We start from the raw sequence: 23293 nt of genomic DNA, 5'->3' as shown, positions 1-23293 counted from the left end.
GTGTCTTTAGAGATCTGAAGTAATCTGATATAAGCAAATATTTTTTTTTTTAATTTAAACTTATTTAGAAGAATGAAAAATCTGGGAATAGCATGTTCAGCAGTAGGAGGGACAAGGAAATTTTGGTATATCCTAATGATGTATATTACTGAACTATTTAAATCTGTAAGAAAAATTAGTGACTTGGGGCACCTGGGTAGCTCAGTGAGTTAAGCGTCTGCCTTCAGCTCAGGTCATGATTTCAGGGTCTTGGGATTGAGTTCTGCATTGGGCTCCTTGCTTGGTGGGGAGCCTGCTTCTCCCTCTATCTCTGCCTGCCCCTCTCGTTGCTTGTTCTGTCTCTCTCTCTCTCTCTCTCTCTCTCTCTCTCTCTCTCTGTGTCGGATAGATAAATAGAATCTTAAAAAAAAAAATTAGTGACATAAAATGCCTATGAACTTATGCTAAGGAAAAAGGTATCAATTATATATAATATGAAGTAGGGAGGAAAATATGTGATTGTAGGTGTCTGCATGAAAAAGAGTAAAACAGTATACCAGAATGTTAACAATATCTAAATCTGGTTGGTGGGATTAGAAGTCGTCATTCCTGGGCCATCTGGGTGGCTCAGTTTGTTAAGTGTCAGACTCTTGATTTCGGCTCAGGCCATGATCTCAGGGTCCTGAGATCGGCTCTCTGTCAGGGCTCCATGCTCAGCAGGAAGTCTGCTTGAGATTCTTTCTCTCTGCCCCTGCACCTCTCCCACCGATACAAGCCCTCTTTCTCTGTTTCTCTTAAATAAATAATTTAAAAAGTAATTATTTATTTCTTTAAAAAATGCATTTTTTTCAATTTTTCCCCCACAGTGATTATGTATTTTACAGTTAGGAAAATATGTTTCATAATAAAAAGATCATGAAAAAGCCTTTCTAGAAAAAAAATTTGTCAATGTTGCCAGTGTTTGTTGGTGATTATGTCATGGCTTAGAAAGCTCTGGTATAAATACTGAGCAGTTAACATCTTTTCAGTGCATTTTTCAGTGCTCTGGTATAAATACTGAGCAGTTAACATCTTTTCAGTGCATTTTGATCAGTGTAGGCCTGGGTACTAGACTTTAGAGACTTTTATATTGTCTTATTTTGAGGAAATGTTAGATTTCTTGTATTTCATATTAGCTCATTAGAACTTTTTTTTTTAAGCCTGAGAAATCAGGAAATCTTCCTGCTGCTGTCACCCTGGTTAAATAACCAGTTTGATCATTGTCCAAAGGCAGAGTGTAAAAACACATTTTACTTTCACAACAAAATTTATTTTAGGTATATTAACCTATGTTTTCTTCCTTGTGATAGCTTTGTAGGCTTAAGATGAGGATAGATTTACTATTCGTTTAAATTTCCCATGATTATTATTCATCTTTCTACAAATAATAAGCTATTCAGAGGGACAGGTATCTTTTTATGATGGCTAGGTACCAAATTTTCATAAAGGAAACATAGCATTTGTATTTTTTTGAGAAGTGTAATATATGGCCATTTTAAGAAACTCTTCCTTAAATGTTCTTCCGAGAATGTTATTTTAAATATGATAAACTTTACTTTCAGAAGATGAGAAAACAAAACACAGTTGGTAAATAGAGAAATTGGATAGAATCTTCAAAAATTAAAAAGAATATTCCTTCAGTTTTTTTTTTAAATTAGTTGAGGAAAGTTTGATAATTTTCTTTTAAATTTGAAGATGCAAGTTGAAAAAATGGTTTTCTTAGTCTCTGTATTTGGGTCTCAGAGTTACTTAAAGTATATTTAATAGTGCTATTATTCTTTTAAAGAAAAGACTTATAAATTTGAGATATGAATCCTTTCGGATTTGGGCATAATTTAGTGCTACATGGTTGTAGCCCAAGAAATCGAGGAGTCTCCCTGCCCTAAAGAATCTGAGGGGGATACAGATGGCAATATATGATGAAGACAACATGACAAGTCTCTGAGATTTGATACTTCTGTAACCTCCAGATCACACGACTTGACATTTTTTCTCTATTATTTTTACTTGAAGTCGGAGCACCATAACATGGTGTGGGAAGTGAAGACAAATCAGATGCCTAATGCAGTCCAGAAACTCCTGCTGGTGATGGACAAGCGAGCTTCGGGAATGAGTGACTCACTGGAGTTGCTGCAGTGTAATGAGAACTTGCCATCCTCACCTGGATATAATTCCTGTGATGAGCACATGGAGCTTGGTAAACAAAATTAAACGTTCTGTAGGAGTCTGAGAGTCATATTTTTATGTTAAGTCAGCTTCTTCACCTGCTTTAAACTGCTTCAAAGTACGTGAAGTTTTTGTACCTTAGGCGTTTTCAACGTTCCATTGTTACTTCTTGTAAAATATTACTTAAAACCAACATAACTTTGGATTATATATGGTTATCATCGAGACTCACTTACAAATTATCAAACTAAACTGCTCTTGTGGGTAAAGGTCGGGAAGTTAAACACCTCGGGAAAATCCTGCGTGTGGCTCATGTGACTTTTGAAACCTGCCGCTGAACTTACTACATTATGCTGGGCCCACCATCCCTGGTTTGTGGCTGTGACGGGCAAGTTACAGCGGACCCTTGAAACTGGAGGATCTGACATTTATCGTCGTCATTGCTGCCAAGCGGCCCCTGGGATGTGTGGCTGGTAGAAGTGTGTGGGTTTGTGAAGGAAGGACTTGGACTTGTATTGCTAGGAGGTTGGTGGAGTCAGCAGCCAGTGAGTGACCTGGGCTTACGGCCCTGCTTTTCAGCTTGGCTCTGTCTGCGTTTAATGGGCAGCTTGCTGGAATGTTCACAAACCCTCGAGAAGCTGTGATTATCCTCCCTTTATGAATGATAGGATGGAGGACTGCATGCTGCCGTTTTCTTTGGGAATTTGGAGATAGTGCAGGTCTTGGGACATTTCCTGCTTGAATGCCAACGGGTTGTTGGGCCCTGCGAGTCACTGCGTGGTGGGTGCCATTGAGCACGGAACGCCCACTTATTTGGGTGGTTGATTCTCCTCCAGTCCACCAGTTTCAAGAGGAAATGAGGAAGTTGGGGGGAGGGTGGCAAAAACTCTCACATCACTCCTCGCTGCTTGGATTTAAAAGCAGTTAATTTCCTGAGCTTGAAAGACAAAGGAAACTTTTCCATACGGTAACTAGAAGTGCTGGTCCAAGAAGGTTGTCAGCCGTGAGGGAAGGGGAATAGCTACGCCAGCTCGAGAATTACAGGGTGGAGTTTGCTTAAGTTGCTGTGATGTTTTTCAGCTGCTCAGTGAAAGGGGCATGGCTTCTAGTCCGTTTTCTGAGTGGATATCCTGAATTAATACTTGTTAAGTAAGACATTTCAGTTTTAATAGGCTGTTCTGACATATTTCCTTGAATAGGAATTCTGTGTCTGTACTTTTAGATAACAGTTGACCAGGACTCCCAAGGCTAGAATTTCGTGACTTAATATTGAAGGGACCCAGTGGATCTGTAGTTTCTTGTAGGTGTGTTTCATAAAGTATTTTTAAGGCCCGTAAGATGCTTTTTCTCCTCTCCTTTTTCTTTTTTATTAATAATTTTTTTTTTTTAGGATTTAGTCTTCCTTAGTGTTCATAGCTCTGGTGTGTACTTGAGGCTTGGGAACACACCTTTAAGAAAACATCAACAGTTAATATTGAGTTTAGAATTTCTCAGAAGAAATAATTTAGCATAGATTAAGTTGAATACGTAGTACCTAAAACTTTATAATATGACCTGTTGATCTCATCTTAAAAAATTGTTCTCATTATTGCAGTAATCTTCTATAACAGGGTAATAAAGTATGGGAGTAAGTACATATGTGTATGCATAAAATGCCTTTTTCCTCATTAACATGTTAACCTAAAAATGTCTTGGTGGTATATGGACTAATCCCAGGTGAACTATTAAAAAAAAAAAGTCAGAAAACACAAACTTTTTCTGGTCTGGGAAGAGGTATGGTAATTCAAGTCATAGTACATTTATATCTGTTTGGTCTATTTGCCATCTGGCTCTGTTGACCCTTGAATGTGGAAGTTATCATTTTTTAGATTGAAACTTGTTAATTCAAGAAAACATTGCAAATTTATACTTCTAACAGAATTAATTAGCTAGATTTCCAGCTGTAATTATAACATTATTCCCTGTATTAGCAATTTCCTTTTTATAATTTTGAGTGTATTTACTTGCAGATGACCTTCCTGAACTTCAGGCTGTTCAGAGTGATCCTACCCAATCTGCCATATACCAGCTAAGTACAGAAGTTTCACATCAAGAATATCCAAGACCATCTTGGAACCAAAATACCTCAGACATATCAGAAAATACTTACGGTGAAAATGAGGTGGATTGGCTAACAGAATTAGCAAATATCGCCACCAGCCCACAGAGTCCGCTTATGCAGTGCTCGTTCTACAACAGGTGGGAACACTGGTTATATTTTTATGAAAACTTCTGTCATTACAAAGAGCTACTTTTTTTTTTCTAGTTTTAAAAGTAATAATGCTATTAACCATCTAATGTGTGTTTTAGGTGAAATTAGAATTTAAGTAAAGTCATTAAGAATTAAGTTCTTGGGGCGTGGGTGGCTCAGTTGTTAAGCGTCTGCCTTTGGCTCAGGGCGTGATCCCGGCGTTATGGGATCGAGCCCCACATCAGGGTCTTCCACTGGGAGCCTGCTTCTTCCTCTCCCACTCCCCCTGCTTGTGTTCCCCCTCTCACTGGCTGTCTCTATCTCTGTCAAATAAATAAAATCTTTAAAAAAAAAAAAAAAGAATTAAGTTCTTTGTTCTATAAGGATAGTAGAGCTACTTCACCTAGTATCATGATTTCATACTTTGAGAAGTAGGTAAAAGTGGTAAGAGAACCACAGAGTCATAAATATTTGTAAGTGTATTAAAGTCATCAAAAAATAAACCAGACCAAGAAATACTTTTATTATACCAGTTATGCTTATAGAAATGAAAATTATACTTGTCTAAAAAACCATAGTTATAATAAACATTTTACTTTAAAATCTTAACCTTGTGTTTGGTTCTTTTTGGTCTAGGTTTATTTTCTTCCACAATGTATGTGACCTTATTTTATTTACCTGTTGGTGAAAACTATAATTGCTAATGTTAAAATCTAGAACTTCATAAAAGTGGACTCTCATTGGTAAAAACCACTGTTTCATATACTGAGACCAGAGTTTCCACAAATGAGTTGTTGTGCTATGAAATTATGGAAGTTTCAAACTAAAATTCCTAGAGAGACCTAACTGGATAATGTTTCATTATCCCTAAAATTAGAAAATTATCTATGTAAATACCTAGGTAAATATGATAGTTTGTAGTGGAGAGAAGCAGATTTGTACTCGCATGGGTAGACAGACCATAGTCCACATGAGATGATGTAGGAATAACTGAATTTTGGTAGTGCTTCTAACTTAATGTAATATTTTGCTAAAAAATAAACTTTTCATGTGTGAATCCCTGGTTTTCTTGCAACCCATTAAATTGTGTTGTTTTTCTTCTGTTCAGTGGGATCTTGGTCTTGATTAGGGCAAATTCAATTTAGTTAACTAAATTTTCAGTTTAATTCCATGAAAAATTTCCCAGAAAGAAAAAAATAGTCAAAAGCTAAAAATTTGTTTATAGTTAAAAAAACCAAACCCTGATTTTCCCATTGGACTTTCTTTATCGTAGTTTAGTGATAACGCTTTTTTTTTTTTTTTTAACAGCAAACTTAAGAGAATTAATAATGTAGCTCATGGAAAGTTGAGTAAACCCCTCAGAAGATAATTGGTATAAATAAAAACATAAGTAAAGGAGTATCTCCTTAAAGATACAGACTTATTCTCTGCAGCATTTTCTGTGCCTCCCTTCTTCCTAGGGAACAAGACCTAGAGTCACGCTCTGCTGTCTCGCCTGCCTTCTAACACTGTCAGTGCCTGTTCATGTAGCTCCTTGTAATGTGTTAACTGGTATGAGTTAGTGAGCTTTGGATGTCTGAAGTCAGTAACTGTACAGTACCAGGGGGTTGAGGACAGGTACCATTTACACTACCCTTGCATAGGGAAAGGAGTGAAGAGACTGATGGTGTTGGTGTTTCAGACACGTTTGGCATGTTAATTTTTACAAAACATTTAGGCCATATACATTTTAGAACATTGTGTTGTTACTTCTCCTTAAATGGTTCAACAGAAGAACTAATAAACCCCAATTTCTTTTATTAGTCCTGAAGGCAGGGGTTACTTAAGGAAGTTTAGCAGTTTGGCCATTCTCTAATATCATAAAGATCTAAGTGTTTAATAAAAGGAAGCAATGGGGCAAAGAAGAAATAGTATTTGTATTTTGAAATCCAAAATTGATTGGAGAGTGTGCTAATAAAATGCTTTGAAATTTGAGGTGGGTTTTTTTTTTTGTTGTTGTTGTTGTTGTTGTTTTAAGACTTGATTTTATTTATTTGACAGAGAGCACAAGCAGGGGGAGCGGCAGGCAGTGAGCTTGATTCCAGGACCCTGAGATCATGACCTGAGTTGAAAGCAGACCCTTGGGGTGCCTGGGTGGCTCAGTCATTAAGCGTCTGCCTTCAGCTCAGGGCATGATCCCAGGGTCCTGGGATCGAGCCCCGCATTGGGCTCCTCTGCTGGGAGCCTGCTTCTTCCTCTTCCACACCCCCTGCTTGTGTTCTCTCTCTTGCTGGCTGTGTCTCTCTCTCTCTCTCTCTACCTCTGTCAAGTAAATAAATAAATAAATAATAAATAAATAAATCTTTAAAAAAAAAAAAAAAAGATGCTTAACCGACTAAGCCATCCAAGGCGCCCTGACAGGTTTTTATTTAAGAGGTGATATGAACATGAAAGCATAGTTTTATAGACCCTTATCAAATAGTAACTTCTGCAAAGGCATAATGAAAAAGTGTTAATGAGGATAAAATAAAAATTGAGGGGCTAATAAAATTTCCCAGGGAATAAGGGAAGAACTGGAAAGTGAGATGTCCCTCCTCCTTTGCCAACTAAGAGGATTAGTACAGACATGCATATACTTGGCTCTGTCATGGCCCAGATCCCTTCCTGTTTGGCACCTCAGAGAATTGTCCTGATGTGGAACCTTTTGGGCTGGTTGATCTCCTAGAGGCTACAGTCTTCCTCTGTCTTGCTTTCTGAGCTCCTGAGTTCAGCGCTTGGTGGCGCTCACCCTGGCTTGGCATGCTGCTGACTGCTACCCCTCCCAGGAAGAGTTGACCTTTCTTTAAGGTGATCCTGGGGGGAAATAACTAGCCTTATGAGTAGATGCTTTTCAATAAGTTGGTATCAGAAAACAAGAAATAGTGTCCAGTTACAAGAAGTTGCAAATAGGCTGCTTTCTGCTATAATAAGTTTAAACATTTAGCTTCAGGTAGTTCATTTTATCTGCCGAGTGATGGCGGGTTGGTAGATAGAGGGTTCTGTGTTGGACATGTTCAACTTAGATGCCCTGGTCATACCAACTGAGTCAAAGTAGAAGAGAGAAATGGACAGGGAGCCCTGCACATGATCCTTCATGAGTGAGGATATGCACGTTTTATGTACTTATTGATACAAAAATGTCTGAATAAAGGAACAAATAATTTGGAATTTTAAAATAACATGGATGAATATGAAAAAAACGGTATTTACCATGTGTGAAGAAGGCTTGCGTAAGAAGTAATAGCGTACTACAAGTGAAATCTTGATGTCCCCTTACTAGTGTTTTCCATAGGTATCTTATATGTGATAAGTTGGTATTAGGAATATGAAGTTCTTTTCATCAAAAGGAAAAATCTGTGTAAGGACCTCTGCTTTATGGTTAAAACTGCTTCCTTAATATTTTAGATCATCTCCTGTACACATCATAGCTACTAGCAAAAGTTTACATTCCTATGCACGCCCTCCACCCGTGTCCTCTTCTAAGAGCGAGCCAGCCTTCCCTCATCATCACTGGAAGGAGGAAACACCAGTCAGACACGAAAGGGTGAGTGTATTTATGAGCATAAACTGTTAAGAAGTTTGCACAACAGTTGAAATATGTTAACTTTCTTTTTCTCAGAAGTACTTCTGAAGCACATACAGCTGGGAAATTGTCTCATTGTTCTGGTGATCTGGATTCGATTTTATGTACAGCTCTAGAAACTGTTAGGCATGTTTGTTACCAGTGGGAACACATATTGAACTAAAACCTCCAGAAACTTCAGATTTCAAAGGCATATTTTTCCCTACGTTTACAGTGTTTAAGTTATCTATTCAGGAGGAGAGCGAGAGAGCTGGAAGCCTTGAGACAAAAGGCAGATATTAACAAAATATGTTACAAAATGAAAAAGTCTGTTGTTTTTCTCCATAGGCAAATAGTGAGTCAGAATCTGGCATTTTCTGCATGTCCTCCCTCTCCGATGATGATGATTTGGGCTGGTGCAATTCCTGGCCTTCAACTGCTTGGCACTGTTTTCTGAAAGGTGAAAGAATGCTTGAATTTTTACAGCTGACTTGTGTAGCACGCTAGGCACATAACTAATATATATATATTTTTAAACTTTAGGCACACGACTGTGCTTTCATAAGGGAAGCAATAAGGAATGGCAGGACGTTGAAGATTTTGCTAGAACCGAAGGCTGCGATAATGAGGAAGATCTCCAAGTGGGCACTCACAAGGTTGATTTAAAATTCATAAAACTTTTCCAAATCTTTCAAAAGGAAACCTAGGCTTATTATTAATCTGTAGGAGTATTCTCCATTTACTTTCATACTTAAGTGACATCTCACATTTTAGGTAGAGATTTTGTGACTGTATTACGGCTTAGCCAGATGGAGAGCGGCAGTGACTTCACGTTTACCTTTGTAATCATGCTCTCTTAGATGGGAACAAGGTGTGTTTCTAGCTCTTTATGTATGTTTTATGTTGGGGAAACTAAACTAGCATTTAAAATAAAATGAACAAGTGAACCAAGGCTTTTTCTTAGGTAATCTACAAAGTGGTTAATTCCCAAGTGGAAAACTGAGAGTTGATTATATTAAGTTACTTTTTAAGTAACCCGATAAAGTACTGGCATTTTTTTAAGCTGATAAGCAAAAGCAGTAGGTGGCAGCAGTAGGTAGGAGAAATGTCAGCTGATATCTTTGAAATCTTAATCTTTGAAATCTTGAATTTCTCCGTCTCCACTGGAGGCAGAGAAGTTGGGCATGTGAAGTGTGCATGTTTAAAATTGCAGTTTTGATCCTGCTGTTACTTACTGTTGAGTCTAGAGAGAAATAGTCCTGACTCAACTGCCTTCAGTTTCCCCCTCTTACTGTTACTCTTCATTTATATTCTGACTTTGGCCTCTGCCATTCTGCTCAAATTGTCTCGAAGGTTACTAGCTTCATTCTGATTTCTACGGAGACTTCTTGCTTTGTTTGACATCTTTGCGACATTTGACACAGTGAGTCATCTTCTCTTGATTTGTGCAGTGTGTCAGGGCTCCAGGTCTCTGTTGTTTCTGTCTCTGTGACTGGTGGCTTGCCTGTCCATGGTGTTGAGTGTGAGAGAAGGTTCTGCCCATTGGCACTGTCTTCACCATGTCCTCTCTGCCTCTACGGTCAGCAGCAGGTCCTTGGTGGGCCTGTGGATGGCCCTCCGGTCTTGGAGGCAGGAGACGTGGGCTCTGTTTCTCGTTCTTCAGCAGCTCTCTGTGTAACTGATGTTGAGCAGATTGTTGACCCCGCTATGTGTTGGCTTCCTGACATAGGTAAAATGGGATTAGATTCATTTGGAGATCTTGTAGCTCTAAGAATGAGAAGATGCTGTGATTTCGTTTACAAATATGTGGCCTTCCCCTGCATGTTGGACATCTGCGCGTGGAGATCAACCCCTTCTTTATGCTCAGCTTGTTAGTATAACCGAGACTGGACCCACCTTTTTCTTCCCCTTCCCGGCCTACTTTCTTTCCCTTCTTTTAATGATGTTAACCTTCTTGATTGGCAGATTAAAAACCAAGAAGTTCACTCTTCCCGCTCCCTTCCTAGTTAGTGGATCAGTTCTGTTTCCCTAAAGATGCTTTGCAGCTCCCCTTCTCTCTCCTTCGCCACTTCTTCCGCGCGATAGTGGAGGAACGGTTGTGCATTCGAGCTCGCTGGTGGTGTGTCAGTCTCCTTGGTTTTTCTGTGACTTTAAGGGTAGGGATTCTGTATAGTTAATGTGTTTCAGAACCTCGCACCTGGCATTTGCCGACTGCTCAATAGATATTGGTTGAATTTAAATTTCGCCCAGTTCTGCCACCACAGCACTTGTCAATTTAAGACTAGTGGGTTTCTTTCCTCATGTCTTCACAGAAATTGAATACCAGAGTCACCTTTTATTCTGCAGACTTTATCATCTTCTTAAAATTGACAGTTGTTAGTAAAATAGTTTCATTGACTTGCAGTACCCTCTGAAAGGAAGGTTTGAGCACTTCCCCCGTCGTTAAGACTCCTTAACTTACTAACTGGTCCCTCCTTTTCAGGCTTCTTTGCCTCACCTCCGAACTCCCTGTATTTTTAGCAAATACTCAGCAGTGTCCAGAGAAGTCACTGGTTTCAACTGTGCCTGGCGTTGAGGCATGTTTTTTTACCTTCCAGGTTTCGTTCCTTTAAATTCCAGTTCCAATGGGAACTGAAAACCCTTCCTGGTCTCTCTTAGAGTTTATATCTCCCTTCATTAAAGTCCATTAGCATCGTTTACACTTTGGTTAAAGTGCTAATTCCATTCTGCTTACATTGTAGTGATTTATACATGTGCCTTTCTTCACCACAGGGTGGAAAGCAAGGATCTTAAAGACAGGGATCCTGTCTTGTTTATTACCTTTCCCACAAAGTCTTACAGGTAATAGGAACTTCACTGTGTGTTGAATTAAACATTGCCTGTTTGTTCACTCTATGCATGTATTTTCAGGGCTATGGTTCTGATGGTCTAAAGTTGTTATCACATGAAGAAAGTATATCATTTGGCGAGTCTGTACTGAAGTTGACTTTTGATCCTGGTACAGTGGAAGACGGCTTACTTACTGTAGAGTGTAAGCTGGACCACCCTTTCTATGTTAAAAATAAAGGTAGGGCTTTAATTTGAATTTATAGTAACTTTTTAAAGAAAGCTTCTTAAATCTATAACTATGTCTTGTGGCATAATTCTTTGATGATTAAGGAAAAAAACCTTGAAGGGTGAACTTCTTCAAACTACAGAGAACTACTGTAGGAAGTGCCTTATACCTACTGATGGGTATGCATTTTAGCCGGAGTCCGGTGGGGCTGTGCCTCCCGAGCGTAGGAACTCTTAGCCTTGAGTAGCACACTGTATAAGCAGCTCTCTGTTATCTTGGTATAGTTTGGGGAATGGAATATTCTGGTAATTGCATTTTGGTTTAGGGTTACCAAAAATGCTATATATCTCAGTCACTTTCCCGAGATCTGTTATAGTAAAACCGTGTTAAAAATAATCATTTAAAGGCTATTTCATGGTCTCAGTCATCATCACCTATCACTTACTATCTTGTAAATTGCTGGAAGTGCCGATTGATAGAATCTGTATATTAATAAAATGCTGAATTAAACTAGTTTTGGAGAGCTTTTGCATTGCTTGAAGAAAATACTTGCTTTATGGCAAAGATACAGGACATGTTAAAAATCTGCTGGGACTTAACTAATAACTTTTTATTTTTAAGGCTCAGAAGTGATAGATATATCATAGAATAAACAATTAGGTCCCTTCTATCCATGCCCATCCTTTATGTAACAGCTGTTTGATTCGATTTTAGGTTGGTCGTCATTTTATCCAAGCCTGACTGTGGTGCAGCATGGCATTCCGTGTTGTGAAATTCATATTGGTGATGTATGTCTACCTCCTGGACACCCCGATGCCATTAATTTTGATGATTCAGGTGTTTTTGATACATTTAAAAGGTAATATTGGGTTCTTTTTTTTTTTTTCCGTTAATGTTTACCTTTAATCTCTGTAATGATTGCTAAGTCAGATATTTAGGAGGTTAAACCTAAAAGATTTGAGAATTAAAAAAGGACTGCTTAGAGGAAGTATGTACATGATTAAATGAAAAAAATACTAGGTAAGTAACGTAAAATAATAGGTCAAGGGGAGCTTTTCACAGAGTAATCGTATAGGAAAACTCGAGTTCATAAAACATTTGGTATTAGATTAGGAAAAATACGTATGTTATGTGACCAAGAACTACGGAGATGAGCGTTGATAGTTAGAAAAAAATTGCTGTATGCCGCCAGCTGTTTTCACCAGGCCACAGGTCTCCTAATAGTGTTTTTTTTTTTGTAGTTAGTTGTTACCCTTTCGTGTCTATCCTTAACTGTTTACTATTCATTTCAATCAAGGGCATTAGTTGCATGAATTAACAGATAGTAAAAATAGCAAAAAATTGACATTTGGAAAATCTTAAAGAGGGAAGTGATTTTTCCTGAGAACAGAATAAGTCCCCATGTGTCCTGACACTCAAGAAGGCTGATCTGATCAACTGTCTCCGTTTGTGTGCAACTTTTCTGGTTTTAGCACTGAAAGGCCCACAGCCCTGGAGGCCCTGCAGGCCCTGCAGGCCTGGGCGCAGTGGGGTCATTGGTTACCTACACCTAGGAATTATCCAGAGAAAGTTTGTGTGCGGGTATCTGGGACTTTAAGACTCATTTTTTTCTTTTAGGTAATTATTAAATTCATAGGCATTAAGTAGACAGTTCAGAATTCCTGCTGGCCTGTAGGTTTTATTTCATTCATCTTAACATCATAAAACAATGTTAATAGTATATTTTTATTTCAGAAAGATATGTGAGGCTCTTGTCTTAAAAAAGCAGCCAGCACAGGTCATACGCTCGGTCCACATCTGCATATTGGAATCTAAAAGCTATTTGATTCCTTCCCTCACATATACTGTGCTTCTAAAAAATATAGAGAAGTGAGACAGTTTGAAGATCTGATACTCTAAACATTCTTAGGGTGAGAGGTCAGTGATACCTCCTCTCACATTTCGGTGAGAATTATTCTAGAGATAGAAAAACTTTGGAAGATAATTTGGCTTTATTTTGTAACACTGAGTATCTAATAGTTGTACCTGGAGAAGTATGTGTACCCTAGAGAAGTAAATTCTCATAGACACGCATCAGGAGATATGTAAGTAAGGTCATTGCTGTGTTGCTCAAGATAGCAAAAGCATGGAAACAATGCAGTATTCATCAGCTGCAGAGTGAGTACGTAAATTGTGATATAATCACATGATGGAATTCTTTTGATAAGTGGAAGATGAATGAGCCTTAGCCGTACATTGTAAAACATGCATCAGTTTTAGAAATAACGTTAAGTAAAATTAGTCTCAGAAATATACAGTATCATTCCATTTTTTATGGAATCAGATGTTCTTTGAAATGTATCTAACAAAATTAAAAATCTAATTACATTTATGTAATTTTTATGTAGTATATATAATACACATTATATGGTTATACTAGGGGTTCAGCGATGTAGTAGGATGACTCACAGGGTTTAGTTTGTAGTCACACTCATGCCTAAGATTTCTTACAGCGAAGGGATACAAAGCAAAATCACGAAAAGGAAAGGCATGTGGGGTGAAGTCTGGAGGAAGCCAGGCTTCTAGGACTCGTGTCCCAGTGGAGTAACACAGCGCACGCTTTTCTCTTTGAGCAATGAGTGCTAACAACAGGTATGAGTGGGTGTCAGCTAGGGAAGCTGCTGGACGCTCAGCGCCAGAGTTTTACTGGGAGCTGGTCACTTAGGCTGCCTCTGCCTTGCATGTACCCAAATCCCAAACTTCCAAAAGGAAAGCAGGTGTTTAGGGTGAACCATGTTGTTTGTACACACAGTTTAGGCCTAATGAGCCGCTCTTACACTTGTGGAATGATGAGAACTCTCCTTGAAATCCTAATTCCAGTTGCTAGTCGAGGGCCAACCTTGTACGGATGCCCTCAAAAGGAGAGCAGTCTGGCCTGTCGTGTTAACTCTTTGCTGTGTAACAAAACTTTTACATATCACGTATTGATACAGTTGACATATTAACATAATTAATGCTGCTGTAGTGTTTAATGTGTTTATGAATAATTTATTATTTTTATAATAACATTGAAAAAGTAAGGGGATGATAAACCATTCAGGAGAGTGGTTTTCTCCTGGGGGTGGCAAATGTGGAACTTCAGTGATAGAAATTTTTTTTTTTTTTTTAAAGATTTTATTTATTTATTTGACAGAGACAGCCAGTGAGAGAGGGAACACAAGCAAGGGGAGTGGGAGAGGAAGCAGCAGGCTCCTAGCGGAGGAGCCTGATGTGGGGCTCGATCCCAGAACGTCGGGATCACGCCCTGAGCCGAAGGCAGACGCTTAACGACTGCACCACCCAGGCGCCCCAGAAATATTTTATTTCTTAATTAGGTTGTGGGTTTACTCACTTGTATACTTTATAACATAAAAGTTACATACATTTTTTTAATCTATCAGGTGTTGCTGAGTGTAAACCTTTAAGCAAAAAGGAACACTAGGCTACCTAATTCCTGCTTTTGCAAGATGGTAGATTCCCATCATGTGGTCCCACTGAATAACAGTCACTCCTGAGGTGACCTTAGACGTTGGTTTCATTTTCCTGTGGAGTGACAGCAACTCCTTTCTTCTCATAAGGGAGTGGAAAATGGGCAGTTTCATCCAGGAGAAAGCATGACAAAGTTGAGAAGCACGAAGCTGCCTACGTTTTCGCAGTGGATTAGATTATGACTTGGTGGATTAAGGGAAGGTGCTGCCTGGCATAAGAAGGGAAAGAAGGGCAGGAAGAAGAAACACTTGTCTGAGAGGGAACCCCAGAGTAAATTTCAGGGACTGTTTGGGGATTTGGGGTCATGCTGTACCAAGAAGGACATTTGAGCAAATTTTAGCTTGGTAAGGACCAGAGGTCTGCCATAGATGAGCTCTTGAACAACATTTCCAGTTCACTCGTGGAAAGGAAGCTTCTAAGTGAGAGCATGATTTGGAGAAGCCCATTTGAGACACACAACGGAGGCCAGTCTCCTAGGCATTGGGCGTTTTTCAGTCAGTCACTTCTGACTCTCTGAAGTTGGCATTTCTGTTTGAGTGATAGAATTTAACAAACTTACCGGGTGCCCATCGTATCCCCGGTGCTGTACACGTGTCACCGGAGGTCATCTTCCCTACCCGATGAGATGACACCCTCCCTTTACCAGAGGTGGGGGCACGGGGCGGGTAGAACTCAAACAGCCATTAGTATCAGAACCAGGTTTCAGGTCTGTATCGTCTGAGCATTCCAGGTTTAGGGCTCTGTTCACCCATCAGGGCTCCTGCTGCAGTGACAGTAGCTACCCCGGTGCGCCAGTGAATGCCTGCTGCGCGCCAGGCTCTGCCCTGAGTTTTGTAGACGCTGTTCTGTCAGCTCAGCAAAGCTATACGTTCTGTGTTACATTCAATTTAGCGCGATGTTAACGGAGGTACATGGTTTATTGAACTTGCCCCAGTCCTGATGCTAGTAAGTGGAAGAGGTGGGGTTAAACCCAAGTAAAATTTTACATTATTTCTCCAGCCGTTTGTTATTATTTTTTTTACCTTTTCAGTTAGTCATCAAATATTTGACAGCCCGGTGTATGTGCCGGGCGTGGGGATTTAAGATCTTGGAAGACACGGGCCTGCCTCTTGGCTCCTGGTCCAGAGAGGGCAGGGGCCTAGTGCATGTGTGTGGTGCGGTGGGGGGTGTGCCACGTGCGGGCCCGCGGGGCAGCTGAGCTCCGCAGCGGGAGCGCCGCGCAGGCTCCTAGCCGTGCCCTCACTGGCTGGAGGCACTTGTAAGTCGATTCACTCTTCTGTGGCTCTTGAACAAAAATCTGTGAAGCGAGGATCATGTGGAAGGGAGGATGAAAGGGAGTAGCTGGTTCAGAGACTGTAACCCTGTGGTGGGGTGTTCAAGAGCGGAACCTAGGGCGGGGGCGGGCGGTCCTTCCGAGGGCGGCGGGGCGGGGCCCGCGGGAGAGCGCGCACGCCGGTGTGGTGCGGCCGGAGGCTTTGCTAGATGTTCTGGGTAACATTTTAATGCTGTCGTCACGGCAGAATCCAGAATTCTGTGATTAAATTTGTCCAACTAAAGTCGTCCCCATAATGGAAACGGAGGGTAGGCTCCATTCATACCACTAGATGGTGGAGTTTTCAAATTTGCCTCAGAATTTTGTGTAATCTTTTGGTATTTCAAATTGTATCTTTTGGTATTTCAAATTGTAATCAAATGCTTCTTTCGTGGAGATTAATAATTTTCTGTCAGGTTCATTTATAATGCTTAATTTTGCTGTTTTTCTAAATTATATATGGGCGGGCCTTGAGGACAGCAAAAATTGTTCCTTTGACGTTATCCTGGCTGCTGAGCATTGATTAGGTGGTTTTGGAGTCCTGTTTACATTGATTTCATGTAATACCTTTAAAAAAACCACACTTTGTGTGGAGGATAATTGGTAGAAGTCATTTTTATCATGTGCAGTGAATGGCAGGAGCCTCATGCATTTCGTGCGCTCCATCCCTGTCTGGAATAATTCATAATCTCCTGTTGCTTTACCTTTAGGTAGATACTTAACTATTCTTGTAGCTAATACAACCTGCTGTGACAGATTCCCAGAATTTCTGTGTCAGGGAGAGAATAGGGGCTAGATTTAGAATAAAAGGTTTTCTGTTAAGATAAAAGGTATAAGCACATTTGGAACCACAGAAATCTTTTGACAGGTGTCATCGTTAGTCTGCTTTTGAGGTAATATTTTCAGTGAATCTGATTACTGTTTGTTCACCTTGAGGTCAGCCAGTGGCAAGGCGGAGCACCATGGTTTTGGTGAGGAAACCTAGGGCTTTGGAGGTGGACAGATTGGGGGCTGGATCTAGTAGTTGTCAGGCCTTGGGTGAACAGTACTTGTTCCTTTCTTGGTGTTTTTCTTTCTATAGAGAGAGGATAATGATCCTCGCTAAGCAAGCTTGTTGGGATAACGAGAGAATATGGATAGCTTGTTTCCATGCCCATGTAAACTGAATATACTTACCAAAATATGGCCTTGCCTGATCCGTGTGAGTTCGTACTTTTTAGTCAGTAAGTTGTGTTCTACTAGGTGGATGGCCTTTGGGGGTGATGGATGTATACTTGACTTTTTGACCTTAACAAACAGGAAATTGTAAGCTCCTTTAGCTGCGTGCAACCACTTTTGACTGTCCTTCCCCCACACTTTGTCTTGTCTAGTGGCGAGCCCTTAGGCCTGGTATATGCCTGCCACTCCCATTTTAACTTTCTAGCTTTATTTAGGCTTCTGTAGGCCAAGAAACCAGATTATCAAATTTGCCAGAAAGCAAATCTAAAGTAGCAATTTAAGTGGGTTGTGTGGGATCTGGAGGAGGTACTTGCTATGAATGAAGTGCGTGGATTATAACATTTTTGTGGGGGGCTTGAAGTTTTCTTAATTTTTGTATTCTCTGCAGATTAAAAAAATAATTTTAGTTATTGCATAAACAAGCTTTCAGCTTAAAGTAGGTTGGTTAATATATACGTTGAAGTTTCCAATCAGATGTTAAGGTTTTTTTTTTTTTTTTGTAATTCCTGTTTTTACAAATCAATTAAACTGAATTAAAACTATGTTAAATTTTTTTTTAGCTATGACTTCACACCTATGGATTCTTCTGCAGTCTATGTGTTAAGTAGTATGGCTCGCCAGCGTCGTGCATCTCTGTCTTGTGGAGGGCCTGGAGGTCAAGACTTCGCAAGATCTGGACTCAGTAAGACCTGCGGCTCACCAGGATCATCACAGCTCTCTTCCAATTCCTTGTATGCGAAAGCTGTCAAAACCCACAGCTCAGGGACTGTGAGTGCCACTTCTCCTAACAAGTGCAAAAGACCAATGAATGCCTTCATGCTTTTTGCCAAAAAATACAGAGTTGAATATACTCAGATGTATCCAGGGAAAGATAACAGGTAAAAAGAGTATTTCTGATTCTAAAAATTAACACTTCAGTGTAGTTTCACAGGAACTGGGATAGTTACGTAAACTTATCCTCCAGTAGCTTTTATTATTATTTAAAGATTTTATTGACTTGAGAGAGTGAGAGAGCATGAGAGAGCATGTCTTAGGGAGAAGGAGAAGCAGGCTCCCTTCTCAGTCAGGATCATAGCCTGAGCCAAAGGCAGACACTTAACCAACTGAGCCCCCCAGGCCCCCCCCCATAGCTTTTATTATTGAATTCATTTTCTTAGGTTGACTTTAAAAAGTTTAAGTGGAATTTTTAGGGTCATGGATAAATATTACCTGGAGAGAATTTAGGTTACCTAAGGATCTGCCTTCGAAAGTAGTAGTCAGTGTTTGCCTGTTGGAAGTCACAGTTCTAACAACTGCCTGTTCCGTCTTTATAGAAAAGTTTGTGTCAGATCCCAAGGATGTCCTAACAGCTATGTCATACTACGGAATGTGCAGGCAGTGGCAATTTGTAGTCTTTTGACAAATGTAGAAATCATTATAAACTGCCAAAGACTAAACTTAGAGGTGTCCTCAGAACCCAGGGATAAAACTGACTCCAGTCCTTTCTACTGTTTGCTTATACTCTTAGCTCATTTCTTTTTTTTTTTTTTTTTAGATTTTATTTATTTATTTGACAGAGAGGCAGCGAGAGAGGGAACACAAGCAGGGGGAGCGGGAGAGGGAGAAGCAGGCTTCCTGCTGAGCAGGGAGCCCGATGCGGAGCTCGATGTGGGGCTTGATCCCATAACGCTGGGATCATGACCTTGAGCCGAAGGCAGACGCTTAACACTGAGCCACCCAGGCGCCCCTCTTAGCTCATTTCTTAGCGTCCTCTGTTCACTCCCTCTCAAACCAACCTAATTCTCCATGTAGTAAAATTACTTCTAGTTTTCTCAGTTCCCTGACGATCAAAACTACTCTTTTTCTTGATATCATGAGAAACGTGAAATGATTATCCACGTAAAATAGAGTTTTGAACTCGAGTGTGAATGTCTCATGAGCTTAACTGATATGGGGGGGGGGTGGACGTTTCAAGTCAGCATCATGACTTGATATCTCCAGATACCGTGAAACCATCGCCACGGGAGGTCGAGTTACCATCCATCACCGCAGAGTTACACATTTGTCTTGTAATGAGAACTTTTAAGAGCTACTCATTGCAGCTTTCAGACGCACAGCACAGCGGTACTGTGGTCACTGTGCAGCACCTTATGGCCCCACGACTTACCGTATAACAGGAAGTTTGTACCTTTTGACCACCTTCACCCATTTTTGTCCACTCCCAATCCCTAGCCTCTGGCAGCTACCAGTCTGTTCTCACGAGCTAAAGTTCAAAGTATTTACATTTTAAGAAGAGAAACTTGTCAAACCAAATGCACCTCTGATTTGGGAATTGATACCTAAATGTTTCTTACTGATTTAACTGGTAAATATGTCAACCGTTATATGGTACCTTTAACCCAGAGACTGTAAAAACTGGGTTTTATTTTAATGAAGATGCAGTAAGTACATTGTTAAATTGCATCATCAACTTACTGAAAAAACATATATACACATATGTAGGTATTTACTACATACTGAGTTTCTTGTTACGCAGTCGAGTTGTGCTTCCTGGTCTCGGACACTCAGCTCCAGCTTCCATGTCAGGCACTGACATCTCTTGTATTACTTTGTGCAGCGTATGTGACCTTTTGTGTCATGGAGTTAATGGTTAAAAGCTCTTCACAGAAGGAAAATGGTTTCTGTCTGCATATTCTGGATGAGATTTACACTGGTTTTGGGAGCAGATTAACTAAATAGGAAATAGCTTCAGATTTCTATCGTGGTGTGTTTTATCCAATTGGACTTCTTTCCCTTTGAGTTTTTCCAATTTCTTCAAGTACAGAGATCACCTGGGATTTATTTGGCGTTGTCTTAGGAGGGAAACGGTACGGTGCACATAGTTAATGCCACCACATTTTCACTATGGTTACATGAATGAATGAAACTTTGACCATAACCATTTGATGGGTTATGAGCACAAACAACAGCTTTTAATACATTATGCTGTTGATAGCGAACACTGTCTGCCTTGCTATCTTCGAGAAACCGATGTACCAGGATAGAGCCAATGGTAATTTAAACCATTTCTCTGAAGTACTTCATTTTTTTCTCTAAGCTTTGTAGGACACTGAATTTTTAGCCATTTTGATGTCCTCTAACAACTGGAAATATTGGCACTATTCCAGGAGGCTTTAACTGCCAAGGTTATGATGAATGGGCCCATGGGACTTGAGACTTTACTGGAAATGACTACTATAGCCTGGACCTTTTCCCTTCTCTCTGTTGGACAAGATTCTTGTCTTTTTTTCTTTTACCTTTCTGTTTCTTCCTGAAGTAGCAGCATTGGACACGCATCTTACGAGACATTCTGGCCTTCAGCACGTGTGCATGTTTATTTTACAGAGCCATAAGCGTGATCCTCGGTGACAGGTGGAAGAAAATGAAGAATGAAGAGAGAAGGATGTATACGTTAGAAGCAAAGGCTTTGGCTGAAGAACAAAAACGCCTAAATCCTGACTGTTGGAAAAGGAAAAGAACCAATTCAGTAGGTTTCAACTGGTTACTCAGAAAGCTCTTGACTTCTTCCCATAACCGTACTGGCGTGTGGAACAGTGCTTATAACCTTGTAAAGGTGGTATCGAGGCTCTTTCTCAGCCATTTTATATTCACAACCTAATTATGTTTTTACACCACCCTGTGAGGCAGGCTTTTTTTTTTTTTAAATTATGAAGTGCCATTTACTCTTTCAGCGTGGAAAGTGGAAGTGTCCAGCATGCTTAAGAAGAATGTTTATCCAGAAATGTTGACGTGGAAAAATAATTTTGGAATGGTAGTATTTTTAGTTGGGTTTAAAGATCAGTGTAACCAACTCAGTAGCACGGTACAGAATCTTTCTAGTTTTGGGGTGACATGTCCCAGCAGCCTTTCTTTTCTTAAACAGGCAGGGGCTTAGGAGGATGGGGCACATTAGCCTTCATGGGGCCTTCTGACATTTGTACAGAATTTCTAGATTAAAAACCTCAGGAAGGAGGAGAAGTAGGCCTAGGAAGACTCTTGTGAATGAATTCACGCCATAATAACACAACCTTAGATGGAATAGATTCTTAGGACATTTCCATTTCTAGGTTGGCAACTTTTAAATCATGTTATTAGATTAATTTTGAAGAAAACTTCACATGATAGAACAGAGTGAGCTCAATTTGAAGTACCATTTAAAAATGAAGGGAAGACATCAGTCCTTTGCAGTGGGAGTGCTGGCCAAGGATGCCTTACCTTCAGTCTGTAGACTGTGTGTGTGTCTTTTTAGAGTAACACACAGTTCACAATCGCTTACTTTTATCAGGAGTTTCTTGTAAACTAGACCGTAGTCAGACTCCAGTAGAAGAGGCGGCTTGACGGGTTTTTGAAGTTCTTTATTACCTTAGACTTGAGTGTGGCAGGACTTGGCCTGCATCCCCTTTCTTTGCTGCTCTTCCTAACCATCTCTTCTCACCGTTTTCATACATTTTCTGGATGCTTGAGCTGTTGGGTGTTAGCACAGTATTAAAAATCATCCCAACTGAGAAAGTGATCTTTTTTTAAATAGTAAGTTTGTAAACATTGTATTTTCCATCTTAGCTTTCATTTGTAGAATTACTGTGTATTGACTTGTAAACATTTGCCGTGTTATTTTTCTCTCCACAGGGCTCGCAGCAACATTAAGCCGGGATGCTTACGTTCTTAAGTCTGTAGTTGCATAAACACTGACTGTTGACGGAGGGACTTAAGAAGATCAAGGTGTCACCATTTGTCCTGAATTCGTGTGACCATAAGATACTGATAGCATTGAGTCTTGAAATGATTTAATAATATGAGTGAGGATTTGCTTTCTCCATTAGAGCATTAAGTAAGCTAAAACTATCAACATTGTAAACCAAATTGCCTTATTTTTCTTCCAAACTTCTTCATATATGTCTATCAGGTAATATAGGCTTGAAAATTGATATCCTGTGGTGCTAAAGTACAGTAGAAAGAGAGGAGAGTGTATACATGTTTTATTTTAAATTGTACAAAAGGGGAATTTAAAAATATGTAACTGCTGTTTATACATTGGCTCCTTACTGCTTATTAATCCGTATTGTACACATAGTGGAATGAAACAGAGCCAGGAGCTGGCCTTTCCTTGTGCGACCACCGCGTGGCCCAGCATCTGTGCCAAACCCAGGAGCTCCTAGTCTGGCCGGTGCCGCGAGGCTCCCGGAACGCGTGGCCGGTGGACGGTGTCGGCGGCCCAGCAGGCGAGTCACCTGCCGCGGGGCTCCCAGGGCGCGCCGGGCAGCAGCACCCGTCCCTGACTTCGGGGGAGGCCTCGCCTGGGCCCAGGTCAAGTTAGTTAATAGCATTGGGCTATAGTCACTGTCATGGTGCTATTAACAGTTGACACCATTGTATTTTTTAACTTTGTGTTCTCTATCTCCTCAGCCACATATCTTAAATATCTTGTTTGTCATCCTATGTGTATGGTGGGGGCAGACTTTGCACTTACTGCAGTGCGACACGTGCACTTTACTTTTCCTCCAGCTGTCTGAGGTGAGAGCACACACGGGCAAGACAGCTGCTTTTGCTCCGAGCTACAATCATGGCTTTTCATGTTACTTACCAAGTGGTGTTTCTGGTTAGGAATCACAGCTGTAAAATTGATTTCAGTTCATTACACTTCTTCATGATGTTGCCCCTAAATTTTGCACACTATATTCTTGTATATTATTTCAAATAAAATGAAAAAAAAATTGTTTATCTCTGACTTCTGATTGAACTTGACTGAACTTTGAGTCAGAACAACAGGTGCAGGGCATGGAAAATATATTAAGTTGCTGATGGGGTTTTTAAACATTAAAAACAAAATGTTAGTGACAGCTCATGGGCAATGGTTAAAACAAGGATCTAAATTATCTATGTGTAAGATCTTTGTAGACTAAAAATTGTTTCTAGCCTGACATCTCCGCTACAAAGTTAACAGCCCTCAAAGTCTGCTTTTAATAAAATGACAGTATAAAGACAGCCTTGCTCTGTCTTTATTAAAGATACAGTAAGACCTACTTAAACAACATATGACCCTACGTCTTAGCTTTGGGTGATCCAGCGGTTCCCGGACTCACTACATATTGGCAACACCCGGGGATGTTTTTAAACACTAATGCCTGGCTCCTACCAGTGCACCCCGGGCATCAGGATTTTTGAAAGCTTTCCACCAGTGACTCTAAGGTG

The 23293-nt window shown here is 40.1% G+C and overlaps 1 protein-coding gene across 2 annotated transcripts in view; it reads left to right on the top strand.

The window, feature by feature from the left end:
- HBP1 (HMG-box transcription factor 1) overlaps positions 1-22820 on the top strand; it is a 28546-nt gene extending 5726 nt beyond the window's left edge. For both annotated transcript variants that reach the window (XM_002913635.4, XM_034666456.1), the window contains exons 2-11: positions 2032-2215; positions 4194-4422; positions 7838-7976; positions 8343-8454; positions 8538-8650; positions 10905-11061; positions 11764-11908; positions 17647-17964; positions 20450-20591; positions 21731-22820. In XM_002913635.4, coding sequence (XP_002913681.1) covers positions 2032-2215; positions 4194-4422; positions 7838-7976; positions 8343-8454; positions 8538-8650; positions 10905-11061; positions 11764-11908; positions 17647-17964; positions 20450-20591; positions 21731-21748 — 1557 coding nt within the window. In that variant the 3' untranslated portion in view covers positions 21749-22820. The remainder of the gene's footprint in view (positions 1-2031; positions 2216-4193; positions 4423-7837; positions 7977-8342; positions 8455-8537; positions 8651-10904; positions 11062-11763; positions 11909-17646; positions 17965-20449; positions 20592-21730) is intronic.
- Positions 22821-23293: the final 473 nt, after the last annotated feature.

Source organism: Ailuropoda melanoleuca, chromosome 1 (assembly GCF_002007445.2).
Source record: "Ailuropoda melanoleuca isolate Jingjing chromosome 1, ASM200744v2, whole genome shotgun sequence".
In the NCBI taxonomy this organism is placed as follows: Eukaryota; Metazoa; Chordata; class Mammalia; order Carnivora; family Ursidae; genus Ailuropoda; species Ailuropoda melanoleuca.
Note: the sequence above shows the minus strand (reverse complement) of the source record. Positions and strands in the feature narration are given on the sequence as shown.